The sequence below is a fragment of the Arvicola amphibius genome, chromosome 13 (assembly GCF_903992535.2).
Source record: "Arvicola amphibius chromosome 13, mArvAmp1.2, whole genome shotgun sequence".
Classification (NCBI taxonomy): domain Eukaryota; kingdom Metazoa; phylum Chordata; class Mammalia; order Rodentia; family Cricetidae; genus Arvicola; species Arvicola amphibius.
Genome location: NC_052059.1, coordinates 60,970,762 through 60,994,383, shown reverse-complemented (window position 1 = coordinate 60,994,383; position 23,622 = coordinate 60,970,762). Strand labels below are relative to the sequence as shown.

The window sequence follows — 23,622 nt, the reverse complement described above, 5'->3', positions numbered from 1 at the left end:
TCCGGCTCTCTTTGATCCCATGTCCTCAGTGGTTAAACGTGGGACTCTGCTTAGAGACCAAGCTGGCGGTCTAGGGATCCAACCTGCCTAGCCCTAATTCCCTCAAACGCTCTGTCTGCAGATGCCTATGACAGATCGTTAGAGCAAGTCAAGTTCCTTCGCATTGAGAACTATGTATATCCGGGGCAAGCGCCAGTTTACACTGGCGGGTGAGGGTTGACCTCTACAGGATCCTGAACTGGAAGGCCGGATCTGGCCCTACGAAGAACCTAAGCCAGCAGGTATCCATTCATTCGACAAACGTTTGTTGGCTATCAACAAGGACCAATAACTTGTGGTTAAGTTGTAGGGACATTCAGGTTAATCAAACACAGACATTGTCTAAAAAGGGAGGTAATCACTTGGATGTAGAGTGTAAGGTCAAAATCAGCAGCAATTCGTACCAAACTGACGTCTTAAATCTATTATAATATCCCAAGATGTCAACGTCGAAAGGCTCGCAGGAGCACGTCTCGTTCAACCTGACCCTCTCCGAATCCTTTTATAGAAAACGATATGAAAGTTTGAGGTTTTAAGAAAACTTAAGCTCAGCCTTCTGCTTTGCATTGCCTTACAAGTTCACAAAAACCAGACCTTCAAAACATAGTATCTCTCACCATTCGGTTGCAAAGTCTACCCGCACATAATTAGTACTTCATTTCAGCGTTTAAGTCTCACTTTCTACAGCGCTAGATAAATGGGCAAAATTTCTAAAACGGCAACTGAACAGCATTCCCTTGCTGTCGCTTGTTATTTGTATGTAGCCTGGAAACACTTAGCACCACTTCCTATGGTAAGTAAAGGCCCTTGCGTAGGTTCCGGCGAACCATCTGTGCCCTTGGGAAATCTTAGTCTGTTAGAAGAGGTAAATCCATATTCACAAACAAGGAGCTTGCATTGCTTAAAAAATTTAGCCTCGGTGCCCTTGTGTTAGTGTAGAGCGGGTAGGGGAAGGAAGAAGAGCCAGACTGGTTCCTCTTCCACATACTATGACATACGTCTATCTGCAATTGCACTTTTCTCACTGTCTAGTCGCTTACTGAGACAAGCACCACCATTCTGCAACAAAGCCTTTCTAATAGAATGAACTAAAAATTTTCCTCAACTACCTGACTTTATAAGAAAAATTTTGTGTTCAGTGTATGAGTTTTATCTAAGCTATCAATGGGCGGGGGGGAAATCATACTATGTTGGTTTTGAGTAGTGTGAGTCAGAACATTAATACGTGTAAAAGTTCATGTGCCGAGCAGTAGATAAAAGAGCAAGTTCCAGAGTTGGACAAAGATGATTTTGAACTTTGATTCCACCTGCTACTAATTATCTAATCTCGACCTGATGACTTAGTGCTTAATTTGTGGTTTCCTTTTCCTCTTCTTTTTGGCAAGGTTTCTCTATGTAGCCTAGCTCGGAACCTACTATGTACAGCAGAGTGGATTTAAACTTGCAATCCTTCTGCCTCTGCTTACCAAGTGTTAAAATTTCAGGCACGCATCACTATGACACCTAGGTCTCATTTTCCACTTCTATGACATGGAAGTAACAATACCTGGATCCCCACAATGTTGTATTGGGGTTAAATGAGATACTGTAAAACATTAAAGATTTAGCAAAGTGCATAGCACACGGTAAGTGCTCGGAAAATGAACTATGATTCATTCTGATAGGAACTGTTTCCTCTGTTTCTCCAAATAATTCAAAGTTAGCCATACTGCCGAACTCCAATAATCTGGGCATACAAAAGATGGTACCAGGACTGCAAGTCAGATGGCTGGCAAAAGAAACTGGATTTAAAATTAAGTCAGACATCAGAGAAGACTTTAGAGGCTTCATGACTAAGATGCCCAACAGTGTAAGATACGGAAGAGTGGAAGGCCAAGAAAGTGCCCTTGGGCAAAATCCGTGATTTTACATTTTTTCTCTGATAATAAGAAATTATATTCTTTCCTATGACAAACATGAATCCTAAGTCTGAGTAGGAAAAGACTCTTGTAAAGAGAGTCTCTCCATGGAGAAGAGACTCTCTCAGTTCTTCCCCCTTTGTATTTTACTTTGGCCTTGACTCCTTTTCCTTCTCTCTACTCCCGCATGTAACCATCCACTTTTTAAACTTTGGCCCCAATTAGACCAAGACCCTTCTTTCCTTGTTCTCTAATTCAACAAATAAAGCATGCTGCCTATTTGTTACATGTTTCTGGGTATCTAGCATGGTAAGCAAACACTGGACCTCTGACCTATACCTCCAGCACAGGATTCTTTTCAAAAAGAAAATTATAGCAGAATCACATCTCAGTCAACACAATGTGAGTTTTTCTCAACTATGGTGTTTTCTATCCAAGTTCTAGTCGAGCAACAAATGTCTCTAGTGAGCCTGTATCCTTTTACCCCATCATCCCTGCAATATAGCAACTCGGAATCCTTCTCTGATTTCCTTCTCTCCTAGCTCTTTTGGGAGTCCCATAAAAGCTTCAGTCTTGCCAGGTGGTGGTGGTGCACACCTGTAATCCCAGCACTTGGGAGGCAGAGGCAGGCGAATCTCAGTGAGTTCTAGGCCAACCTGGTCTATAAACTGAGGTAGGCCTACACAGAGAATCCTTGTCTTGAAAAACCACACACACACACACACACACACACACACACACTGAGAGCACTTCAATCTTGTCTTCTCTGGCAACAAAAAAGAATTTGTCATATTTTCCTTTATGAGAGTATCATTTACCCAGGGAAGAAGATTACTAAGAATTGTTGAGCTCCCTACAAGAGGGATCTGAAAACACCATGCTAAGCAGCACTACCCTGTTCGGTAGAATATCCTTTAATGAGAACGCCTGTGCCAATCAGTGTGGGGACAGCTAGACACATGTGGCTACCCGAGCAATAGAAATATAGCTAGGAGTAATCAAGGAAAGTTTGTGGTTTGTGTTCATTTTAAACTAAGCCAAAGGTGGGAGTGGTTGCTCAGCAGTTAGGAGTGCCTGCTGCTCTTATAGAGGACCTGAGTTCAGTTCCCAGTACCCAGGTCAGGTCGCTCATAAATGCCTGTAACTCCAGCTCTAGGGGAATCTGACATGGTGTTTTGGCCAGTGTGAGGATCCACTCTCATGTGTACATAACTCACCACCCATCCTACACACACATAAGTGAATCTTTTTTAAAAAAATTAAGCCACATATGCTATCATTGGATAGAGGACGTTGAAGCTGTTTTATTCACCAGTCCCTTTGTTTAATCTAAGACTCACCTTGTTCATTCAAAAGTCATCAGCACCCATTTGAAGGATTGATTCATTCCTTCCAGGGCTGGGCTTAACCAGCTTATCCATGGTTAACCAATTAGTTTCTGTCCCTAAAGAATACATTAATAGGGCTGCTGGGATCTCAGTGGTTAAGAGTACTTGTTGCTCTTGTGGATGACCTGGGTTTGGTTCCCAGCATCAACAAGAAGGCTAACGACCATCCATACCTCCAGTTCCAGGAGAATCAGATGCATTCTGACTTCTTTGGATAGCAAGCATGCTTGTGGTGCACAATTGAGCAAAACACACATACACATAAAATAATCTTTTAAAAAATTAAAGAGACAATAGTACATTTAAAAATTATAATCTTGTAAATAGGAGGGTGCATTTTTTCATATGTGCACATCTTGTGTCTTGACTTCAAGATAAGAAGGGAAAATACATTTTTCTCTCCAGAGGCCTGTCTAGATAGGTACCAAAGGTCCATTTCATTGTATCTAGTTTTAGCAGATCCACCCAATCCTGAGTTATCTCAGTTCTGGGGGTACCTTAAGGATAACTTTAATTGCAAAAGACATTTTCCATATATTCAAATTTTTTCCTTCTAAACAATTATTATAACAGGAAATTCTGCTAAAGCTTACTTGGCACATGTGGAAACAGAATGCAAATGCTCTCTGTGCTGTGGTAATATGTGCTCTAAAATCTAGAATATTCCAGTTCCACGTGATCAGCCTTGCCTCAAAAGGACCCCCATTTTATAGGTTATCAGGAAAATGAGAGCTTTAGTTATCCTGTGAAAACAACCCCGGATTTCTATCTAGTGTCACTTATATTATAGCCCCCAAACCCTAGCTAGCACTTAGCCCTTCATTCTGTAGACAACCATTCATGCCTCTGCTTTTAGTAAGAAAATGTTCACCCAGCCATTCAAGTACCAAGCACCTCCCCTGACTCACCTGATGCTGAGAGCAGAGTACTAGATAGGTAAGATTCCCCATGAAACTTAGTCTCTAGTAGAGAGAAACATAGATGTTCATGATCCTTTCAGGTGTTCTGAAGTAAATACAGTCATGTGGTAGAGAGATGGAGGTATCTTTGTTGAGGGGGGGGGGATGCTCTAAGTTCTGATTACATAGTTACCAGCTTTCCAAAGCCCTCCTAAGGAAGTCGGTGGGGACCACCAAGCAGTTCATTTCCTGTCTTTTTATCATTGGATTCTTTGTGTCAACATGTTTGTCTTTGAACATAAGATGTGACATTTTTAGAGAAAGTAAATTTGCTGAATGTTTCTTTGAATTATCTTAGCTAATCCTCATAAAGCACAATTCAGAGGAAGAAGCAACCTGATAAAATGACTTGCCCAAGATCAGGAAACGGAAATTGGGAAAGCCAAGAACTTGAACTTGGCCCAGATTTCTGACCAGAAGCTTTTAGCTAGCTAGTGGGTCTCCTGGAATATCATTAATGCTTTGAAAAATTGCAGCTTTCCAGCCTCAGAACAAACTAATGTATTAGGATGTGAGGAATTGGAAGTCCAAATTGTTAGCAGGCTTCCCAATGGTTCTATGTACTGAATTTAGGACCACTAAAAGAATGAATGAAAAATTCTGAAAATTCTAGTTCTCTTAAACTTTAAACCCTTATAATGATCAGTTTAACACTACTGTTTTAGTGAAGAAGAAATCTCAGAATCTCCTAGGCCTTTCAAGAAGACCAAAGAAAAAATACTTTAGGACTTGGAACATAGCTCAGCAGACAAAGTGCCTGCCTCGAAGGCAGGAAACCATGGATTCAGTCCCCATCCTGAACCATCGTGCCTGACAGCACATAACATAATCCCAGTACTCCAGAGGTAGAAACAGGAGAATCACAAGGTGGAGGTCATCCTCAGATGTAAATCAAAAGGGACACATAACACACACACACACACACAGAGAGAGAGAGAGAGAGAGAGAGAGAGAGAGAGAGAGAGAGAGAGAGAGAGAGAGAGAATCTCAGAAAGAAAGAAGGAAAAAAGAAAGGTATTTTTGTAAATTTCTCTTTCCTGAAGTGTGGTTTTAAGCTAATGGAGTGGATAATCTGAAATGGAGCAGTTCTGGTGATATCACAACCCCCTTTGCCAGTTCAGGTGAGTTCTGCAGCCAGATTCAAGATTTGAACTCCTCCGCAGAACCCACCTGAAATGTGCTCAGAGCTTCTGGGTTAAGACACATCGTCACATCTCATATTCTGTATCCCACACCCACATACATAAAGCATGCCCAGCATGCCCAGCATGCCCAGCCTTAATGTTAGTTCTTTAGCTGGTCCTCCTCTGGGAGGGGAGTTCCTCCAAAGAGGAAGCGGGATCGAGCTATTTTTCCTTGGAAACTAGGTTGGTGACAGACATCCCCAGAGCAGAGGAATGCTTACGTATCTTGACAGATGTCACAGCTCTGTTTAGAGCTGTAACTACAGGATGTCCCAAATACTGCATGGAGCATACTTAGTTTTAAAAATTGTGTTCTGTCTCAAATTCAATTTTAACTAGGCATTTTGGTTTTGTGGTTTTGAAATCTGAAAGTCTTGGGTTACAATATCCAAGGCCCCTTTTTAGGGAGCAACCTATGATGTTTCCACGAACATCTAAACCATTTTAACAGACGAACTAGGAAAGGCAGGTGAAGCGTCAGGGACCTGAGCTATAGAGGGAAGCTCCGGAGTGTGAGAGAAAGTCAGGGCTGTTCCTTCCACTCTTTAATTGTGGGTGAGATGGAGGCGGGGAGGATGGCATTTCAGTGAGGAACAGGGAGTTTTAAACCTGTCCCTCTCGCTGTCCCCCAAAGGTGGGTGATACGGATTAGGATCCTACTTTTGCGAGACCCTAGTGTTCAGCCCAGACGCAGGCCAGCGGGAGCAAACATAAGGAAGTACTCCACAGGTTCCAGCCCAGAAGTGGTGCTGGCCGGTGGGACCGGGGCGCGGGTTCAAGAACCCCACTAGCGGCCCAGGCCCCGCCTCCGGCTCCGCCCCCTTTGTTATCCGATACTTCTCTGGGTCAGCTGGTTCTGGCGTCAGGCGGAGGGATGGGCTGGCTCAGCTCGACCCGGCAGGGCTTGTTTACTATGGCTGATGATCTGGAGCAGCAGTGAGTTACTCCTGTCCGTTTCTCTTTCTATCTCTGTCTGTCTGTCCGGGTCAGGATCCGGGGACTGTCTGTGGTTGCAGACAGCTTCAGACTTTCCGGTCTTTCCTTTTCAGGTTGGCTTCCAGGGAGGGTTGGGGTGCGCTGAGGAGGCTGCGGAGCTGGGGGAGCGCTAAGGGTTGAGCTTGTGTGCAGCCTGGGGAGTCGGACTTTCCACTTAGTCTTCGCGAGCACCCCTTGGTAGCGCAGTTTGATTGGTGGTAATGTGCAGTGGATAAGCTTGCTCTTCCCGCCCCCAAATCAAGCTTGAGAGACGCGGACATGGGGGCAGCAGCCGGATGCTTGTGGAGACTTGCCCCGGGACCAAAGTCGTGGGTGTGAAAGGCCTTAAGAAGAAGTGGGAGGGAGAAGTCCCCCACTGTGCCGGGATTAGTGTGGACCTGGCTTGCAAGTTCTTTTAGCCCTTGGCCGCCTTGACACGTTCTGCCTGCTATCCTAATTGATGATGTTTTTAATCATTATAAACACATGCTTACTGCAGTGGGTTCAGAATTAGGTTTGTTAGATTGAGGGTGGGGGGAGGGTACCGCTCACCCAAGGGCATCAAGTTTGGGATGCCACCTGTGGGTGGTGTGATGATGGTCTAACAGGACCAGGAAAAAGTTACTTGGAGAATGACTCAGCTCCAAGGGTTTCATGGGAACAAGGCCTTCCCTTGACCTAATATTTGTCCTTTTGGCAGAAGGAATTAACTTTGTAACAATAGTAAATAATAGCGTTGGGGACTTAAGGAGAGTATTGCTTTCTAAGAGGAAATTTACGATACCTACAGAGACTTGGGAAAGAACACTAGAGCCAGAAAAGATGCAGGTCACTCAGCTCTGTTTAACAAATAAAGCAGAAGATACTGGTGCCCACAGAACTGTAGAGGCTTGCTCAGAATTACAGGGGTCTAGAACAGGCTTTGTCCCAGCACAGAACTGCTGTGTGTCCCCGTGAGGATGAGGCACTACCCAGGCCAGATGAAGGGGCTCTGTGCAGTTGGCCTCACTTTCCCATCTCAGCCCTTCCCTTCCTAATAGCACCAGCACACAGTGAGACAGACAAGTGCCTGTTCTCCGTCTGGGTCAGTGTCTGGAGAAGAAAGGCAAAGGTGTACACATACCCTGTACTCCCCATCCCCACCCCTTTCAGGACTGTGGAGCGCACTGTCTGGAAGACAGCATTTCCCATGAGCTCCTGTAGGCAGTTACAGAGATATGTGGGGTTCAGTGCCATGATCTGACTGGTTATAGTCTCTACAATGCAAAGTTTTGAGACTGGTCAAGAGCTGTGTCCTTGGTCCTGGTGCTTCATCCAACAGGGAATTCTGGTAGACGGTTAAAAGGGTCCTTGGTGTCCCTAGGATTAGATTGGTTGAGACTTTCATATGATCGAAGCCACTCCCACACCAACACTAGGTTTTCTTTCAAACCTTACACTTTCACTGAGAGCAGCTACCTAAAAATAGTAATAATATATATCAAGGTAATAATCGGCTGAGGGGTTTATCAGCTCTAAGCCTTATTCTATATGCTTTAGATGTTAACTCACGGATCTTTTTAGAAACTTGTGAGGTAGATACAATTACCTCCCATTTGCAGCTGAAGAAACGGACACAGAAAGCTAATGTGTCACTGTCTACTGCTGGTAAGTGGCCTTGCTAGTATTAGAACTCTAGTTTCTGGCTTTAGATCATATTCCCTTCAGAAAATAGATGCAAATAAAATGTGGTTATATACTCCAGTGTTCTGATGTGCTTCAAACAGCTGGGACTAGAAGGTCCACGGAGGAGGTATTCGTTGTCTAACTTGCTGGTGACTTCTCTGGGAATCAGCTTTCTCACCTGTGAAGCAGAGGCTGAACTAGGTGATTTTCCAGAAAACACCCTAATGTAACATCTGTGCTTCCCTTGATGTTCAGGGGGCCCACTGTGTACGTTACGAGCAGCCGGAATGGTTCTTCCACAGGGTGGCCTTATGAGCCTTCTTATGCTCTTACCCACAAGCCCTTGCTGCAGCTTCTAGCAACCATCCTATAGCCTTCACCTAGGCAGAGTTCACAACAAGAGGAATAGCATGGAAGACAGGGGAAGTGGAGTAGAAACTGTGACTCACTGAGCAGTTCAGTTTGTGGCAGGTACTTGACAAGGTTCCTTTCCTCTCTAGACCTCAGAGCCAGTCTATTATCAATGGCAGGTCTGTGATTCAGAGCCAGGAGTTCTGTTCACTCCAGAACTGGGGCTTGTAACCTCAATGGCTTAGTCACTGGGTGTGAAGGAGAAAGCAGGATGAGTTACCAGTTTTACTCTAGGGCATAGGTAAGCTTTCTTCTCACTTTACAACCTGAAGAAGTAGGCCAGAGTCACCTGTGTCTCTTGGTGGACAGTAGGACATGAACCCAGATAGCTCTCCCCTGCTCCCTGCCTACCCCAGCTCCAAGTTCAGAGCTGGTGGATTTCGCAATCAGGGACTAACAGCGGCCCATACTTCCAGAAGCGTGTAAGACAACAGATGGCATGGGAACTTGTCTGTCCTACCCTAAAAGAACAGCTAGTTCTGGGGGTGACAGAAATAATGGAAATATTAAAGTCACTCCCTCTCCCTTTGCAATCTCCTTGACCATAAATTCTGATAACCAGTAACGAAGGGGACCTGTGGCACTCCAGGAAGATAATAGACGGGAAAAGTCATTTGTATACATGGTGTTGAAATATCTATCAAGGGCCATTGTTGTCAATAGCCATTTGCCAAGGAAAAGTAACAGTGCATGGGCCTGCTAGGGCATTGCTGATGCTGAAGGCCATGAGGAGCAGGCCTCCTGTGCTGGGAAACATCTCGTACCCTGATAACTCATGGAGCTATCAGCAAGACTGGGAACTTTCCAGTGTGGCCAACAAGTGTCTCTCTGTCTCGTAGGCCTCAGGGCTGGCTGAGTAGCTGGCTCCCCACTTGGCGCCCCACTTCCATGTCTCAGCTGAAGAATGTGGAAGCCAGGATCCTCCAGTGTAAGTAGAGGGAACCGTTTGCTCCTCCCTTTAAAATGTCTAGAAAAGATACAAGATCTTCTCCAAGCTGGGTCCACTGAGCCCACCAATTCCTGATGAGCAGTATATGGGCCAGAGGAAAGAAAATTGATGGTTTGAGGGGAGGGGCAGACAGAGGACACAGTATTTCATGACAGTGGTCCCTCAACTCCCTATCCCTGTGGTAACCCCTTCAACATCCTCCAGTTTCACCTTAGGCCCCATACATTCCAGTGTGCATTAGCACACACAGATCTTTTGCCCCATTCATCTTTTCCCTATCTCTTCATTTTTCCCTCTCTTCTAAACACATAACTAAACACATTTTAATTCACCGCCTTCCTACTTGAGTGTCAGCAATCATGTGTTTTCTAATATTGCTGTTTCCTGCCTTCTACTAGATGTAGCCTACCAGCTGCCTGGTTACCACAGTTATTTGGAGTTCACACAGACCAGATTGCGTGAGCAATATTGAAGAAGGTGACCCATGAGCAGCACTAGCCTTTGGTTCCAGCAAGACCCCAGGCTCATATCTCCCCATAACCCCACCCCATCATGACCAACCCTGTTGTTCCACCCAGATGGAGCTACTGTCTCTGGCCTGAAAGGAACCACAGCTCTCAAACCTCCATCCAGATGCATCTGATTCACCCAGGAAGCCCTTTCATATGACTGTTGCCACACTAGCAAGAAGAAAAACACTGCCCCACCTCAGTGTCTAAGAGGAATAGGCCCTTGGCTCAACCCACTCCCATCACCACCTCTACCTAGCTAGACCACAGTTCTCTTTCTTCCTCTCCAAACACATGCAAATTCAAGAACAAAGAGTCCAAGGGTTGTTTGACATCAGGGACCCAAAGGGAATTGGGCACAGCATCTTGATCCCTTTTATAGCCTACGTACCAAATGGTCTGCACATTTCCCTTGAATTTGAATTCATTAGTTTATGAAGTATAAAAGAAAACTTACTCTGGTACTTATTAAGTCTTTTAGAATGACTGTATAAAATTGTTGTCATTGGGAAGATATCATTCTCGGTTCCCCATACTACAAGAACATCTGGGGATTTAGGGCTATGGAACAGAGTCAGTGGATAGAAATCACTAAAGTCAGGGAGTTCTTTCTGAATGGATTCAGCGAGATTCTTGGTAAAGAAAAGTCCAGAACTACACATCAAATCAAAGGTAGAAGCCAAGGGACTGGATCAGATCTGAAGACAGGGCTGGGGAAGGGGCTCGTCCTACTAACCTAGGGTTCAGGCTAAAGCCACTCTAAGGAGGCTGGAGATAGATGGGAGCTGTTGAAGGTCTCTTTTTGTTTCTGAGATAAAACAGTGACCAAATCAAACCTGGGGAGGAAAAGTTTCTGTGGCTCACAGAATACAGGGTGGGAGCATAGAGGCAAGAACTGAAGCCGCGGCACAGAGGGCTTCAGCCTACTGGCTTGTTGGTTTACCCTTAACTCTTCCCTTCCCAGGTCTCCAGAACAAGTTCCTGGCCCGTTATGTTTCCCTCCCAAACCAGAACAAGATCTGGACAGTGACTGTGAGCCCAGAGCAAAAGGATCGCACCCCTCTGGTGATGGTACATGGCTTTGGGGGCGGCGTGGGCCTCTGGATCCTCAACATGGATTCACTGAGTACCCGCCGCACACTCCATACCTTTGATCTGCTTGGCTTCGGGAGAAGCTCAAGGCCAACATTTCCAAGGGACCCAGAAGGAGCTGAAGATGAGTTTGTGACCTCAATAGAGACATGGCGGGAGACGATGGGAATCCCCACCATGATCCTCCTGGGGCACAGTTTGGGGGGATTCCTGGCCACTTCTTACTCTATCAAGTATCCTGAGAGGTAATATTAACTACCCTCGCCCCTCATGAACGGACTCCATGCCTTACCAGGCGCATTCCAATATTGATTTCCAGTAAAATTCTCCCTTCCCAGCAGTTTAAGAGGCACGAGACCTCCAGGCAAATACAGTGTACCCTCTGTTTGTTTCTTCTCTTAATGTAGAGTTAAACACCTTATCCTGGTTGACCCATGGGGCTTTCCCCTACGACCAACTGACCCCAGTGAGATCCGTGCACCTCCAACCTGGGTCAAGGCTGTGGCATCTGTCCTGGGGCGTTCCAACCCACTGGCTGTTCTTCGAGTGGCTGGGCCTTGGGGTGAGTCACCTCCAGGAGAGGAACTCTGTCCTTAAACTGAGGCTACCTCATTCACTGTTGCCTTGGTGCACCTGGTCTCCTGCCTTGGTGCACCTGGTCTCTTGCCATCCTCACTTGTTTATAAAACAGAGCTTGACCTGGCATTGTCACTTAAAACTGATCATCAGGACAGCATCTCTTTATTGGAGGTTTCAGATGATTGTCATAGTTTCCCTCCATCTGCATCAGCAGAGAGAACAGAATGACTGCCTTATATGTCGGCAGATCCCAAAGAAAAAAAGGGGCTATGGCGTGTGGCTTCTGTTTCTCTGCTGTGAGTTTATATGACAACCTGTCTGTTGCAGTAACTATCACTCGGTCCCTTTCCATTGCTCAGCAGCACCTACAGCAAGGAGGGCTCTGAACCTCAGCTTCTAACATAGTACAGTGCAGACAAGTCCCTCTGAACCGTGCGCACTGCTCTAGAGAAACGCCATATCTCCGTTCTGGGTTTCTTAGCATTGAGAAGGTTCTCTATGCAAAAGAGACAGAAAGCAGGCCACACTGTAGCGTCTGTCAGAGGCTCCGCAGTCTCATCTCACACTGCCCACGTGCTTCCCTTTGAGGAGCTTTTTACACTGCTGAAGTAAAAAGCAGATTCCTTTTACTGAAAAGATTGGTGACCCCTGTTTTGTGCTGATAGCTTATATTTGTATAGAAATGTCCAGTAGTCGCTAGTTGCAGTGGCTGAAACAGAACGGCTCCTAAGGAAGAGTGGAAAGTGAGCCTGATGTAGAAGTTTAGCCCAGGAGTTCTGGAGGGAGAGGGGCAAGCAAGTGACACGGGTGCCAAAGGGGAGCAGGCGGGCAGAGGGTTGACCTTAGTCCAGGTGGCTCCAGCAGACACTCCTGCCATCCTTCCTGCTCTAACCATTCTCCCCTTTCCTGGCCTTGGATCTGGCCAGGTTCATTCAGGGCCTCGGCTACCGTATTGGCTGGCTGCCTGGCAGCCCTGGAATTGTATCAGAGGAGGGCAGGGCCTGTGGCTATATTCCCAGTTCTTCCCCAGACACCTCTCACAGACAAAAGACCTGCCGGGCAGAGAAAGTGGCCAGTAGGTCCAGTCCTCCAGTCCGCCGGCATATGCTGATGGCGTACTTGTGCACTGTGGTGAGAGCGCAGTGTCCCGAGCCTGGGCCAGCGGCGCCGTTAAGGTCACTCTCCATGTATTCCGGAATTCTCCATGCAGCCTGGAAGTGAGAGAGTGCTCGGAAATGGGAGTTTCATCCGCTACCTTCAGAAGAGTAAAAGACTATCAGGGTTCCCATGAGGCCAGGGAAGGAAGGGACACACCTCAGACTGTAAATGAAAATTCTTTTAACTGCAGACACTCACAGAACTTGTGAACCTGTAGGGAAAATCATCTGGCTCCTTGGGGATGTTACACTGTCTCTGAACTCATTGGTGACGTTTGAAGTCATCTGCTTCTTCCCAGCAGACTTCTTCACCCTTTCTGCCACTGCCATGTTAAATGCATAAAGGAACCAAATGCTTAGATAAATTTGGTTCAGGTTGTTTAAACACGAGCAGACAGGAGTTTATTCTCTGTCCCCACCACCACCACCCACACTGGCCACTCCATGGTTTTTCATGGTTTGGATTTGGATGATTGTTGTTGTTGTTGTTTGGTAGGAGCTTAAACAGGGTCTCACTGGATCCCCTAATTGACCTTAAACTTGAAACAGTTCTCCTGCCTCTGCTTGCTGAGCGCTGGAATTGCAGGCACATGCCACGCTCACAGCATCATGCTTTTGTTTCTTCAATCCTTTCCCAGGGCCTGGGCTGGTGCAGAGATTCCGTCCTGACTTCAAGCGCAAGTTTGCAGACTTCTTTGAGGACGATACCATCTCAGAATACATCTACCACTGCAATGCACAGAATCCCAGGTGAGGGCAGCTCCCAGGACCAGCCCGGGGCGGGCAGCCTAAAAAGCTGCACAGTTTTGTGATCTAGTCTTCCATAAAACTCTGACTCAGGGGAACATGAGCACCAGCAGGCTTGATCATTTCCAGAGAGTTCCTAGGGGTGGCCACTAAAGGTATAGAAGATAATAGATTTAATTGAAGAAGTTGTCCCTCTCTACAGACCTCATGTCTTCCCTAGGAATCGGCAACTGGCCTGATGAGAAATAGTATGGAAAACATTTAAAACATTTAAAAAAAATGAAAAACTGATTTTTTTTTTTAAAAAAATGTTGTTGGTTTTTGGTTTGATTTTATAGGCAAATGTGGTTTTTGTTTGTTTTTAAGGCAAACAGAGAAAGAAACATCTTTGCCTATCCACAATCTTCAATTTCCAAATTTCCTCATTTTCAGTTTCATGTAACATTGCTTCAGAGAGACTCCTAGAATGTGTCCCTTTGTATAAATATACATGACATATCTATAAGATACATGTCTGGAATATATTCAAAGAAAGAATGTGCATTTATTTCAGTTATATACACCTTGAAATAGCTTAGAATGGGCATGAAAAATCCTTCCACTTTTTTAAAAGTGTAGAAGTGTCCTGAGAACTGAGAAGGTCTCAGCTCTGACTACTCACAGGCAAGCTCCAAAAGCCGCTGACCTGCAGGTTTGACAGCATTGACAGCCAGGACAGAGCCAAGAAAGTAATCTTCCACAGCCAGACTGTGAGAGGCTGATACCAGCAGGGCACACGGGTAGCACCACCCTGTGGAGACCTCACCCTAACCCTGCAGGAGCCATAGACAACTACCCACCTCTTTCCAAGCCTGTCCACGTCACCGTGACCCCAAGGTTGTGAGGGAGGTGAGGCTCGACTTTTCAGCCATACTGTGAGCATTAGTCTCGATGCAGCGTGGGAGCCAGTATTGCATGTGATTATAGCTAGTAGCAGGGTTCCAGCTAAACAGTGTGCCATAGGAACCTCAGCAGTTAAAGTGGACACCCCCAGCTTCCTGCTTTGGACTCTGCTCAGTCCCCGTGGGCTCATCATCACTCCCATCAGGTGGCCAGCTCTCTTTCTCTCCCTCCAGACATTTTACAGCACCAAGCACTTTTACTCTAGTTGACAAATTTTCAGTAATTCCCATCAGTCCTTTGGAAAACATGACTCTGGCCCAAGGGAAAATGTCTGAATAGTGTCTTCTTCATCCACCTAGACTTGGGAGCTCTGTATTCTTCATTCTTTTCATCTTGTGCTGAGAAAGTGGGCATAGTTTCCTCCGGTTTGTATATGAGAAAACTGAGGTGTGTTCTCATTACACGACTCGCTAAGAAGACACGATTTAAATGCATGTCTGACAGACTGCAGAGTCTGTGGTACCATGTCTCCTAAGATGTTCTCTGCTTCTGCTGGTACAGACAGAATTCATCCTGCAGTGCAAAGGAAACCAGAAATGTAACTACACCGAACAGGCAGAGCCCAGGAGGGAACATTGTCCTCAACCTCCCTACCTCCCACAAAAAGCTACAAGCGAGTCAGAAAGTTGGCTCCTGTCCCAGCCTCACATAAACCTGATAGGGAGATTGAATTCACATTTGTGATGTCCCCCTAGCAGCAGCTGCTGATCCCCAGTCTCAAAAGCCTGGTGCGTTTTCATTCTTCATCCCCGAGTGTCTTTAGCACATCCTTCTCGGGCTAACGCTCACTCCTCAGGGCTCACCTCTAGTGAATTCTCCCTCTCCTCAGCATTTAAGCCCCTTACCCATGTTCTGTAGCTCTGACTCCTTTTAATAGTCCTTAGAACAGCGGGGCGTCAGTGGGCATGCCTTTAATCTCAGCACTCTGGGAAGCAGAGACAGGTGGATCTTTGTGAGTTCAAGGCCAGCCTGGTCTACAAGAGCTAGTTCCAGGACAGCCAGAGCTGTTATATAGAGAAACCCTTCTCAGGAATAATAGTAATAATAATAATAATAATAATAATAATAATAATAATAATAATCCTTAGGACATTTTGAGTTAAAGCATAGTCTTCAGATTATTTATTTAGCCACCACCTTCCAAAGATGTAAGCAACAGTGCTAACTCCAAGCAGGGTAGGCCCAGCATCTGTCCCATTCCTGTGTCCCTTCACCCAGCCCAGGTGTAAATATATATTACGTAAATACTCAGTGTGTTCTTGAACAGCTCCCTCTGCCATGGGGGTTTTCACGTCATGCCCTGAGGTATGTCGCTCATCTCCTAATCTCGTCAATATTTAATGAGCCAGCACTGGCTATGAGAAGATTATAAAGACAGTAAGGTCCAGCCCAGCCTCTGAAAAGCAGCAAGTTGACATTTTCTGCTTCGGGGTTTGTTTATATGTCAATCACCTTACTGTTTTGATCCCTCAGTGGGGAAACGGCATTCAAAGCCATGATGGAGTCCTTTGGCTGGGCCCGGCGCCCCATGTTGGAGCGAATTCACTTAATTCGAAAAGATGTGCCCATCACCATGATCTATGGGGCGAACACCTGGATAGATACCAGCACGGGGAAAAAGGTGAAGATGCAAAGGCCAGATTCCTATGTCCGGGACCTGGTAAGTTGGCTTGCCAAGGAGTGGGAGTTGCAGCGGACAGTGGGTGACAGAGGGTGATCAAAACCAGGACAAAAATTATACAGATGAGACAGAGCACTGGCTTTGAAAATTCGCCCCTCCCCAGCCCCCTGCTAGGTAGTAGGAATTTCCTTTTCTGTGCAGTCCAGTTCAGGTAATAGGTAGGTTCCTGCTGAGCAACCAGGCATGTGCTTCCATTCCAGACCTCCAGCCTCCCCATCGTCCCTCCTAAACCACAGCAGTGAGCAGCAGGCTGTGTAGCAGAGGTTTCAGTGAAAGCCTTCCTGCCACACTTGTCTCCTGCACCTCCCCTTCCTAGGAGTTGCACAAAACAAAACAGATCAGTGGTGGGGCTTGTGAGCAGGAAAGACACAGTGGATGTCGCCCTAAAATAAAATGGGCTTTTGACAGTCACTTCACAAAGGAGTGCACAGTGTTTAGAGAAAAGGCGGAGTCTTGCTTCTGAGAAGAGCTAAGGGCAGCAGGCAAGCAAGATTTGAGGGAAGGGTGGGAGAGAACTGGTGGGACCACTTCCCAGTGTGGGGACTTGAGAGCTGAGCCCCACTGTCGTGTCCACAGGAGATCGAGGGAGCATCGCACCACGTCTATGCCGACCAGCCACACATCTTCAATGCTGTGGTAGAAGAGATCTGTAACTCGGTCGACTGAGCTGCTCTGAGAAAAAGAGGAGGAAGCCAGAGTTACTGTCATCTCCCTGTCTTAGTCAGAACCTCTGTCCTTTCCTTACCAACTAACACGTGCCAGCCAGGCAGAGTCGGGCTGTTCCCGAGATAGGACCACAGTGAAAAAGAGCACTTTTGATCCCATGCTGAGGGCAAGAGGCAGAATCCACAAGAGGCCTTGAACTCCCCACTCCGGGGAAGAGCATAAAGGGTTGCCTAGTGCCTCCCACTCTCTCCACGCCAAGTGTTACCAGGTGGTGATTATGAGCCATGCAGTCTCCCTGCATGGCCTTCCCTTCCTCTGGACAGAGGGGGGCTCCCCGCAGCCTTTCTAGTTTGGGAATGTGTCAGAGAGTAGGTTCCATGCAGGAACGTCTTCCTTCTCCATCACTCCATACCTGCATCTAAACCCAGTTCCCGCCTACCCACCAAGGGCAGCTCTGCTCACCCGCACAGCCCCTTCCATGACCTTCTTGGCAGAAGAGGAAGGATGGACCACATGAGGGCAGGATGGAACACGGCTCTGCATGCTGGGTTCCAGCAGAACTGGGTATATAGCCCAGGTCTGCTGGCTTCCAGCACATAGTATAAGCTTCATTCACTAAGGTTCCATGCAAACACCTCTGCTGTGGAGCTGGTTCAAAACTAATCTTGCTCCATATTCTAACCTGTTATACAGGCATACTATTATCTTGCGCTGTGTCTCAATCCTGGCTTCCTAAGTTGGGACACTTGAGACTCTTTCCCCTTCCTCCTCCCACTGTGAGGCTTTAAGCCTCTCCTGTGCCTTGGGCCCTAAAGCCCCATGTGTAGTACAGAGCAAAGATGGCTCCTGGTGAAGGGGAAAGGCCCTTCTGCCCGGGAGTCGTGTCTGGACTCATGAAGTCCACAAGTATCTGCAGCATTTTCTACCTAGCCCCAGAGCTGAGGTCCCCTGAGAGCTCCTGCCCGTGGCTCACGGAGGAGCTATAAGCCAGCAGTTCTCTGTCCTCCTCAGCCACTGCCTGACCCTCTGTGCCTGCCATCTGTCACCATGGTCTCCAGCTCACTCTGCTTCAGAATTACCCATCAGCCCTCTCCCAGGGATCTCATTCCAGGTGCTGCTCTAAAGCTCTGGGTGCTAGGCTGGGCCTGGCCCCAGAAGCAGGGCAGCTCCTGCCACTCCTCTTTTATAAAGCCAACCCTTTAACCAGAATAGTATTAACTCCTGGTGCTTTGTACTGCTGGTCCAGCTGCCTCGGGCTCTTTTTCTAAATTAATAAAGAAGAGTAAAAACTGTTTGCTGTGATGCTGTTTAATATTGAGCCAACAAGACCACTGGGCGGCCCTGCCTCGCAGCCGTCCGTATAGTCCCCAGACAAGAGAATGAAGCCAAAATGGTACCACTCATGTGCTGCTGCCTCCCATAGACTGTCTCAGACAGCCTGCTCCTGACAGAAGGGGGCTTAGGCCAGAGCACAGCTGGCTTCAGCCCCAGTCAGCAGGAGAACTGTGAGGCGCTGGGCACGTACTTTGCCCAGTCAGCCCCTGTCAGCCTAGGTCTAGGCCTTCACAACCCTACTTCCCAACTTCTCTCCGTTCTGAGTCTCAGCTCACATTTTCCTTACACAGAGAAACCTGCCTTTCCCACACCTCCAACCTAGAAGTTCCTATTGTATGTCTGCATTGAGACTCAATTGCCCCTCTTTGAAATTGTAAACGTGAGACTGAAAAGAGCTGCTTAGTGGCTAAGAGCCCTTTCTGCTCTTCCAGAGACCTAAGTTAAGTCCCCAGCACCGGTGTCCCATGTCTGTCTGGCAACTACCAGTTGTAACTCCATTCCCAAGTGGACCTCTGGCTTCTGTAGTGATTTGCATGCACATGCCCACATGGATGTGCATATATGCATGCATGCGCACGCCCGCGCGCGCACACTCACACACACACACACACACACACACACACACACAGGATGGAGCAATGGCTCAGCAGCTAACAGCACTTTCCGCTCTTGCAGAGAACAAGTTCGGTTCTCCAACAACTCACAAACACTTGTAATACCAGTTTCAAGGCATCCAGTGTATGCTCTAGCCCCTGTGGATGCATACACACACATACCCATAGATTTTAAAATCTCTGAAAAAAGCTCAAGGCTATTGTCACTTGTTTAATATCTGTTGTTTCTCCCCTAGATGGAAGCTGTGTAAGGACAAGGGACACATTTGGGTACATTTTTCCATAATAGATCAAGTCAAAGAAGTGAGATATGCCAGATAATCTAATCAATGTTCAGTCATCAGCAAAAGTACCTGCACTTGCTGGCTAAGTCAGCCCGGAATGTCAGCTCTAACTGTAACTGATACATGCTGAACTCATGGACAAACAGACACAAATGCCTTCTGGGGTTATTACAGAGCCTGGCCTGTCCCAGGGCCATCTTTGCTGGAGGTGGTTGTACAGTGGACATATTTTAACACTACTATACACATGTCAGCTGGAGAGATGGCTCAGTGGTTAAGAGCACCGCGTGCTCTTCCAGAGGTTCTGAGTTCAGTTCCCGACAACCACATGGTTACTCACAACCATCTCTAATGAGTGTAGAAAATACAGATATCAAGGGACAAGGACTACAAAAAAATGAAAGACATGCTCTCTTCCTTGATAAGAAATCCCAGTCTCTGTGGAGAGAGACACTTAACCAATTTTTTAAGTAATTAAAAACGGTAGCTGGAAAAGTAATGAGTGTTAAGGGAGCCTGTTGCAGAAGTGATGGCAGCTGAGCCTGAGTGGAGGGTGGCAGGAGGGAGAGGACACTGCGAGAGAGAAAACCCACTGGCTCTGGGATGCTTTTGAGGAGGTTGCCATGAACCTGCTCACACAGATCCATGGCTGTGTAAAGAATGTGTTCATTCTCACTTACTGAGGAACAGAAAGTGTTTATGCACTTTGTTTCCTTTGTGACACAAAGCTCTAAAATTTAAATTATATAATTGCAAATGTCTAATAGAATGGAAAAAGACAATCTGATTTTAGTTCCTTGTCCTTTAATTAATTCTATACCTTAGAAAGCTGTGCTACACTTTACATCCTGACTTTTAAAGTGGGGAATAAATAATTTCAGTCAACATTAGTTTGATAAAACTATTAATTCTATAACCTGCCTTTATAATGCTTTGTTTTAATTTATAGTACCTGGTCCTACTTATGATAAAGTATAGAATTAGTTATTCTATATAATTAAAATAACAAATATCCTAAGTATTGTACATTCTTTTTATGATTCATTACACAGTTTTGATAAACTCTGCACTGTTCTAGGTAACAAATGTTGATTTCTTAATCAAAGAAAGTGGTTTGACTCCTTTGAGGTACAGTCCTACTGATTCATATTCACTAAAAAGAGAGCAATAGGTCTTGAACACTATAATGTGCTAGCCTCTGTATACCTAAGACTGGGTTTGTGTGATGAATAAAATAATTTCCTCAGCAATCATATTCAAAGGGGATCTTTCAAGAGGACAAATGAAAACTGTCAAGATCCCAAAGTAATTGTTACCTAGTGCTTCCTCGGTGCCGTAAATGTTTATACACTGTGGGACTTCGAAAAGAAAAGAAATAAGGAAAAATATAAACCAAGGAACTTCTTGACTGCCTACAATTGAAACGCAAGGATATGGAAAAGGACGAGGCAACACCAAAAAAAAATCAGGTCATTGAATCCTAGCTTTCAAATTTCATGAAAATGGAGATAGCAACAGATTGCATGCAGTAAAAAAAAAAAAATCTTGAATTCTCTTTTTTAAAAAATGTTTGATCAAAGAGAGCAAAGTCAATTCTGTACTATTTCTGTTTTACATAAATAAGCTTCAGGGAACAAAAATAATATTTAAAGAGTTTTATATTAACATTTAATATTAACTTACATAAAACACAAATTTAAAAAAGAAATATAATTTAATGAATCTAAGGGAAAGAGTATGCTGGCAGTCAGTAACTTTTACATCTGCTTCTAGTTTTCAGCCAGTATAGTTATAAATACTTTAACAGTTTATAGAAGGTCATGACTGAGCTCCCAAGGTCCAAATGAGGAACAGAAGGAGGGAGAACATGAACAATGAAGTCAGGATCGCAAGGAGTGCGGCCACCCACTGAGACGGTAGGGCTGATCTAATGGGAGCTCACCAAGGCCAGCTGTACTGGGATTGATGGAGCATGTGATCAAACTGGACTCTCTGAACGTGGCGGACAACGAGGGCTGACTGAGAAGCCAAGGACAATGGCACTGGGTTTTGATTCTACTCCATGTACTGGCTTTTTGGGAACCTAGTCTGTTTGGATGCTCACCTTCCTAGACCTGGATGGAGGGGGACGGATCTTGGACTTCTCACAGGGCAAGGAACCCTGACTGCTCTTTGGACTGGAAAGGGAGGGGGAGGGGAGAGGGGAAGGGACATGGGAGGAGGGGAGGAGGTGGAAATTTTTAATAAAAAAAGAAGTTCATGATCTAAAAAAAAAAAGAATGTGTTCATTCTCTCACTGGGAAAAAAGGGGGGAGGGACAGTAGAAGGGGGCACATGGCACACAGTGCATGTGGAGTTGGTTCTCTTCCACCTTGATGTGGGTCCCAGGGATCAAACTCCAGAAGTCATCAGGCTTGCAGGGGCCACCTCTCCTCTCCTGTCGAAGAATGTGTAGGGGGCTGGCAATGTGGCGTAGTGAGTAAAGGTGTCTCCAGTCTGAGTTTCACTCCTGGAAACCACACGATGGAAGAAAACTGACTCCCACAAGTTGTTCTCTGACCTCCACATGTGTGTCATGGCATGTGCCTTACACGCACACTCACGCACGCGCGCGCACACACACACACACACACACCATCTGATGGCTCCTCCTCACATTTCCAGGGCTGGGACTAGGAAATGACTGTGAACAGACTACCTAATTGGCACCATTCATGATGGGCTCCGAGGACTTACAGTGCCATGTCCTCAGGATCCTAAAGGCCTGGCAGTCTGTATGGAGAACTTGCCCAGATAAAGTGCTTTGAAGACACAGGAGGTGCTGGGACTACCAGGAAATATGCTGTATTTTAACTTTTTCATCAAGGTAGACCAAAATCAAGTCTGATTTTATTGTCAAAAGAATGGGAAACTCCTGAGGAGTGCATCTCTGCTCTCTGATACATCACTACGCTTTAAGAGCACAGTGGGCGGTGTGCACAGGCAGAGAAAATGACCCTATATGACTAGTGTCAACATAGTGTCCCAAATAGTTTGCGATGAGTGTATGGCGTCTGCCACTTTAGACATCCTGTGACCTTTGGATTCTCAGAGTCCTCCTTGGATAGGATATTAATTACGCTTTTTCATTGGAACTTAAAAGATTGTTTTGACAGAGGTGGGTGCGGAGCACAGACCATCGTGATGGGGAAGACACAGCAGCAGGAGCCTGAAACTGTCAGCCATGGCATCCACAGTCAGGAAGCCGAGATGAAACTATTGCCCCTCTCACTTTCTCCTTTTCATTCAGCGTGGGATCCCAATTCATGAACGAAACCTCTCACATTCAGGGAGAGTCTTCCCGCCTGAGTCAGACCTCTTTGGAATTGACAGACGCACCCAGATGTTTGTCTTCCTGGTGGTTCTGAATCCAGCCATCACACGGATATGGTAGAAAGGTTCCTTGTCTTTCCTCTTTCCTCTCTGGCCTCCCGTAAGGACCTGGTCTACTTTGCAAGACGCCCGAGAGTTTGAAGGTGAGCTGCAACCCAAGTCTGGTGAAATATCTCGGAACAAACCATCTCTAATTATTTTTAGGTTTTATTTGTCTTGTTTTTTGCTTCTTGAGTCAAGGTCTCATTGTACAGCCCAGGCTGGCCTAGAGCTTGCTGTGTGGCCCAGACTAGACTAGAGTTTAAATCCCCCTGTTTTGTCCTCGCCAGTGCTAGGACGCAGGTGTGCCCCACCATGTTCAACTGTTTCTCATAGTGTTAGTTCAGTACTATTGCGTCACAATAGTCTCTGTCACTATCCTGTCAAAGGTCACTCGACTGAGACTAAGAAGGAAAATCAATGCCCCTCTAGCACCTTGAGCGCTATGAGAATAACTCATTCCTAGAGAACACTAATGATTCATTCATGGTCTGGGTGCACAGAGTTCTCTTCTCTAGCCCAGAAAAACTCCATACCCCGGTTGGTGGCTTTGCCAAAGGACTGAAGTCCACAGACCTTATCTCACTAGAGAGTGGTGTCCCTTCTTCCTGGAATATCCCGAGACCTAATTCATTGTAATTCAGCAACCATATATTTTAGCTAACACACACGAGAACAAATTGTACAAAGTAACAGCTGAAAAAGATTAAAAAATGGGCGTTGCAACTTGCATTGATGTTTTATTTTCTTAGTTTGAAGATCCTGACTTTGGAAAAAAAAGAAGTGTTTGCAGCATCCAGCTGATGACATGAAGTGTCCAGGGCCCCAGTGTGTGGTCCAGGCTAACCAAAGGCTTTTGATCTAAAGCAATCACCACACCACAACCTCCCAGGTAGCAAGGACTGCAGGTGTGCGCTACCGTGCCCAACTCAGGAACAGGATTTTTATCAGGGCTCACAACTCATCAGAAGAGATTTATTGACCTCTGATGAATTTGAACAAAAGTTAGTTTAGGTATCATGTATTTTTTCAAAGTAGGGAAGTGTGCGTGCCTGTGCAGGAGAAAGAGGAGAATCGCCCTAATGGTCTCAGAAGCTCCTGAAAGTGCAACCCCACCAGCCAAAAACCCTGCAGTGT

The 23,622-nt window shown here is 46.0% G+C and overlaps 1 protein-coding gene across 4 annotated transcripts; it reads left to right on the top strand.

Annotated features, from left to right (window-relative positions):
- The first annotated feature begins 36 nt into the window (after nucleotides 1–36).
- Nucleotides 37–18,133, top strand: Abhd4 (abhydrolase domain containing 4, N-acyl phospholipase B). Of its 4 annotated transcripts, none has more exons than XM_038310375.2 (7): nucleotides 37–281; nucleotides 9,359–9,447; nucleotides 10,942–11,314; nucleotides 11,477–11,631; nucleotides 13,444–13,555; nucleotides 15,968–16,154; nucleotides 16,752–18,133. In XM_038310375.2, the coding sequence occupies exons 2-7, from the start codon at nucleotides 9,408–9,410 to the stop codon at nucleotides 16,839–16,841; spliced, it is 957 nt and encodes a 318-aa protein (XP_038166303.1). In that variant the 5' UTR covers nucleotides 37–281; nucleotides 9,359–9,407; the 3' UTR covers nucleotides 16,842–18,133. The 4 variants fall into 4 exon arrangements, with proteins under 4 accessions (XP_038166303.1, XP_038166300.1, XP_038166301.1 ...); XM_038310372.2 differs by lacking the exon at nucleotides 37–281 and adding an exon at nucleotides 6,333–6,404; XM_038310373.2 differs by lacking the exon at nucleotides 37–281 and adding an exon at nucleotides 6,402–6,517.
- The last annotated feature ends 5,489 nt before the right edge of the window (nucleotides 18,134–23,622 follow it).

What these genes read in the sequence shown, in the direction of transcription:
- Abhd4 (XM_038310372.2), top strand. Translation starts at nt 6,343, where the DNA reads ATGGGCTGGCTCAGCTCGACCCGGCAGGGCTTGTTTACTATGGCTGAT. An exon ending in GCTGATGATCTGGAGCAGCA is followed by an intron (nt 6,405 to 9,358) that starts GTGAGTTACTCC and finishes TCTGTCTCGTAG; the next exon opens with GCCTCAGGGCTGGCTGAGTA. An exon ending in TGCAATGCACAGAATCCCAG is followed by an intron (nt 13,556 to 15,967) that starts GTGAGGGCAGCT and finishes TTGATCCCTCAG; the next exon opens with TGGGGAAACGGCATTCAAAG.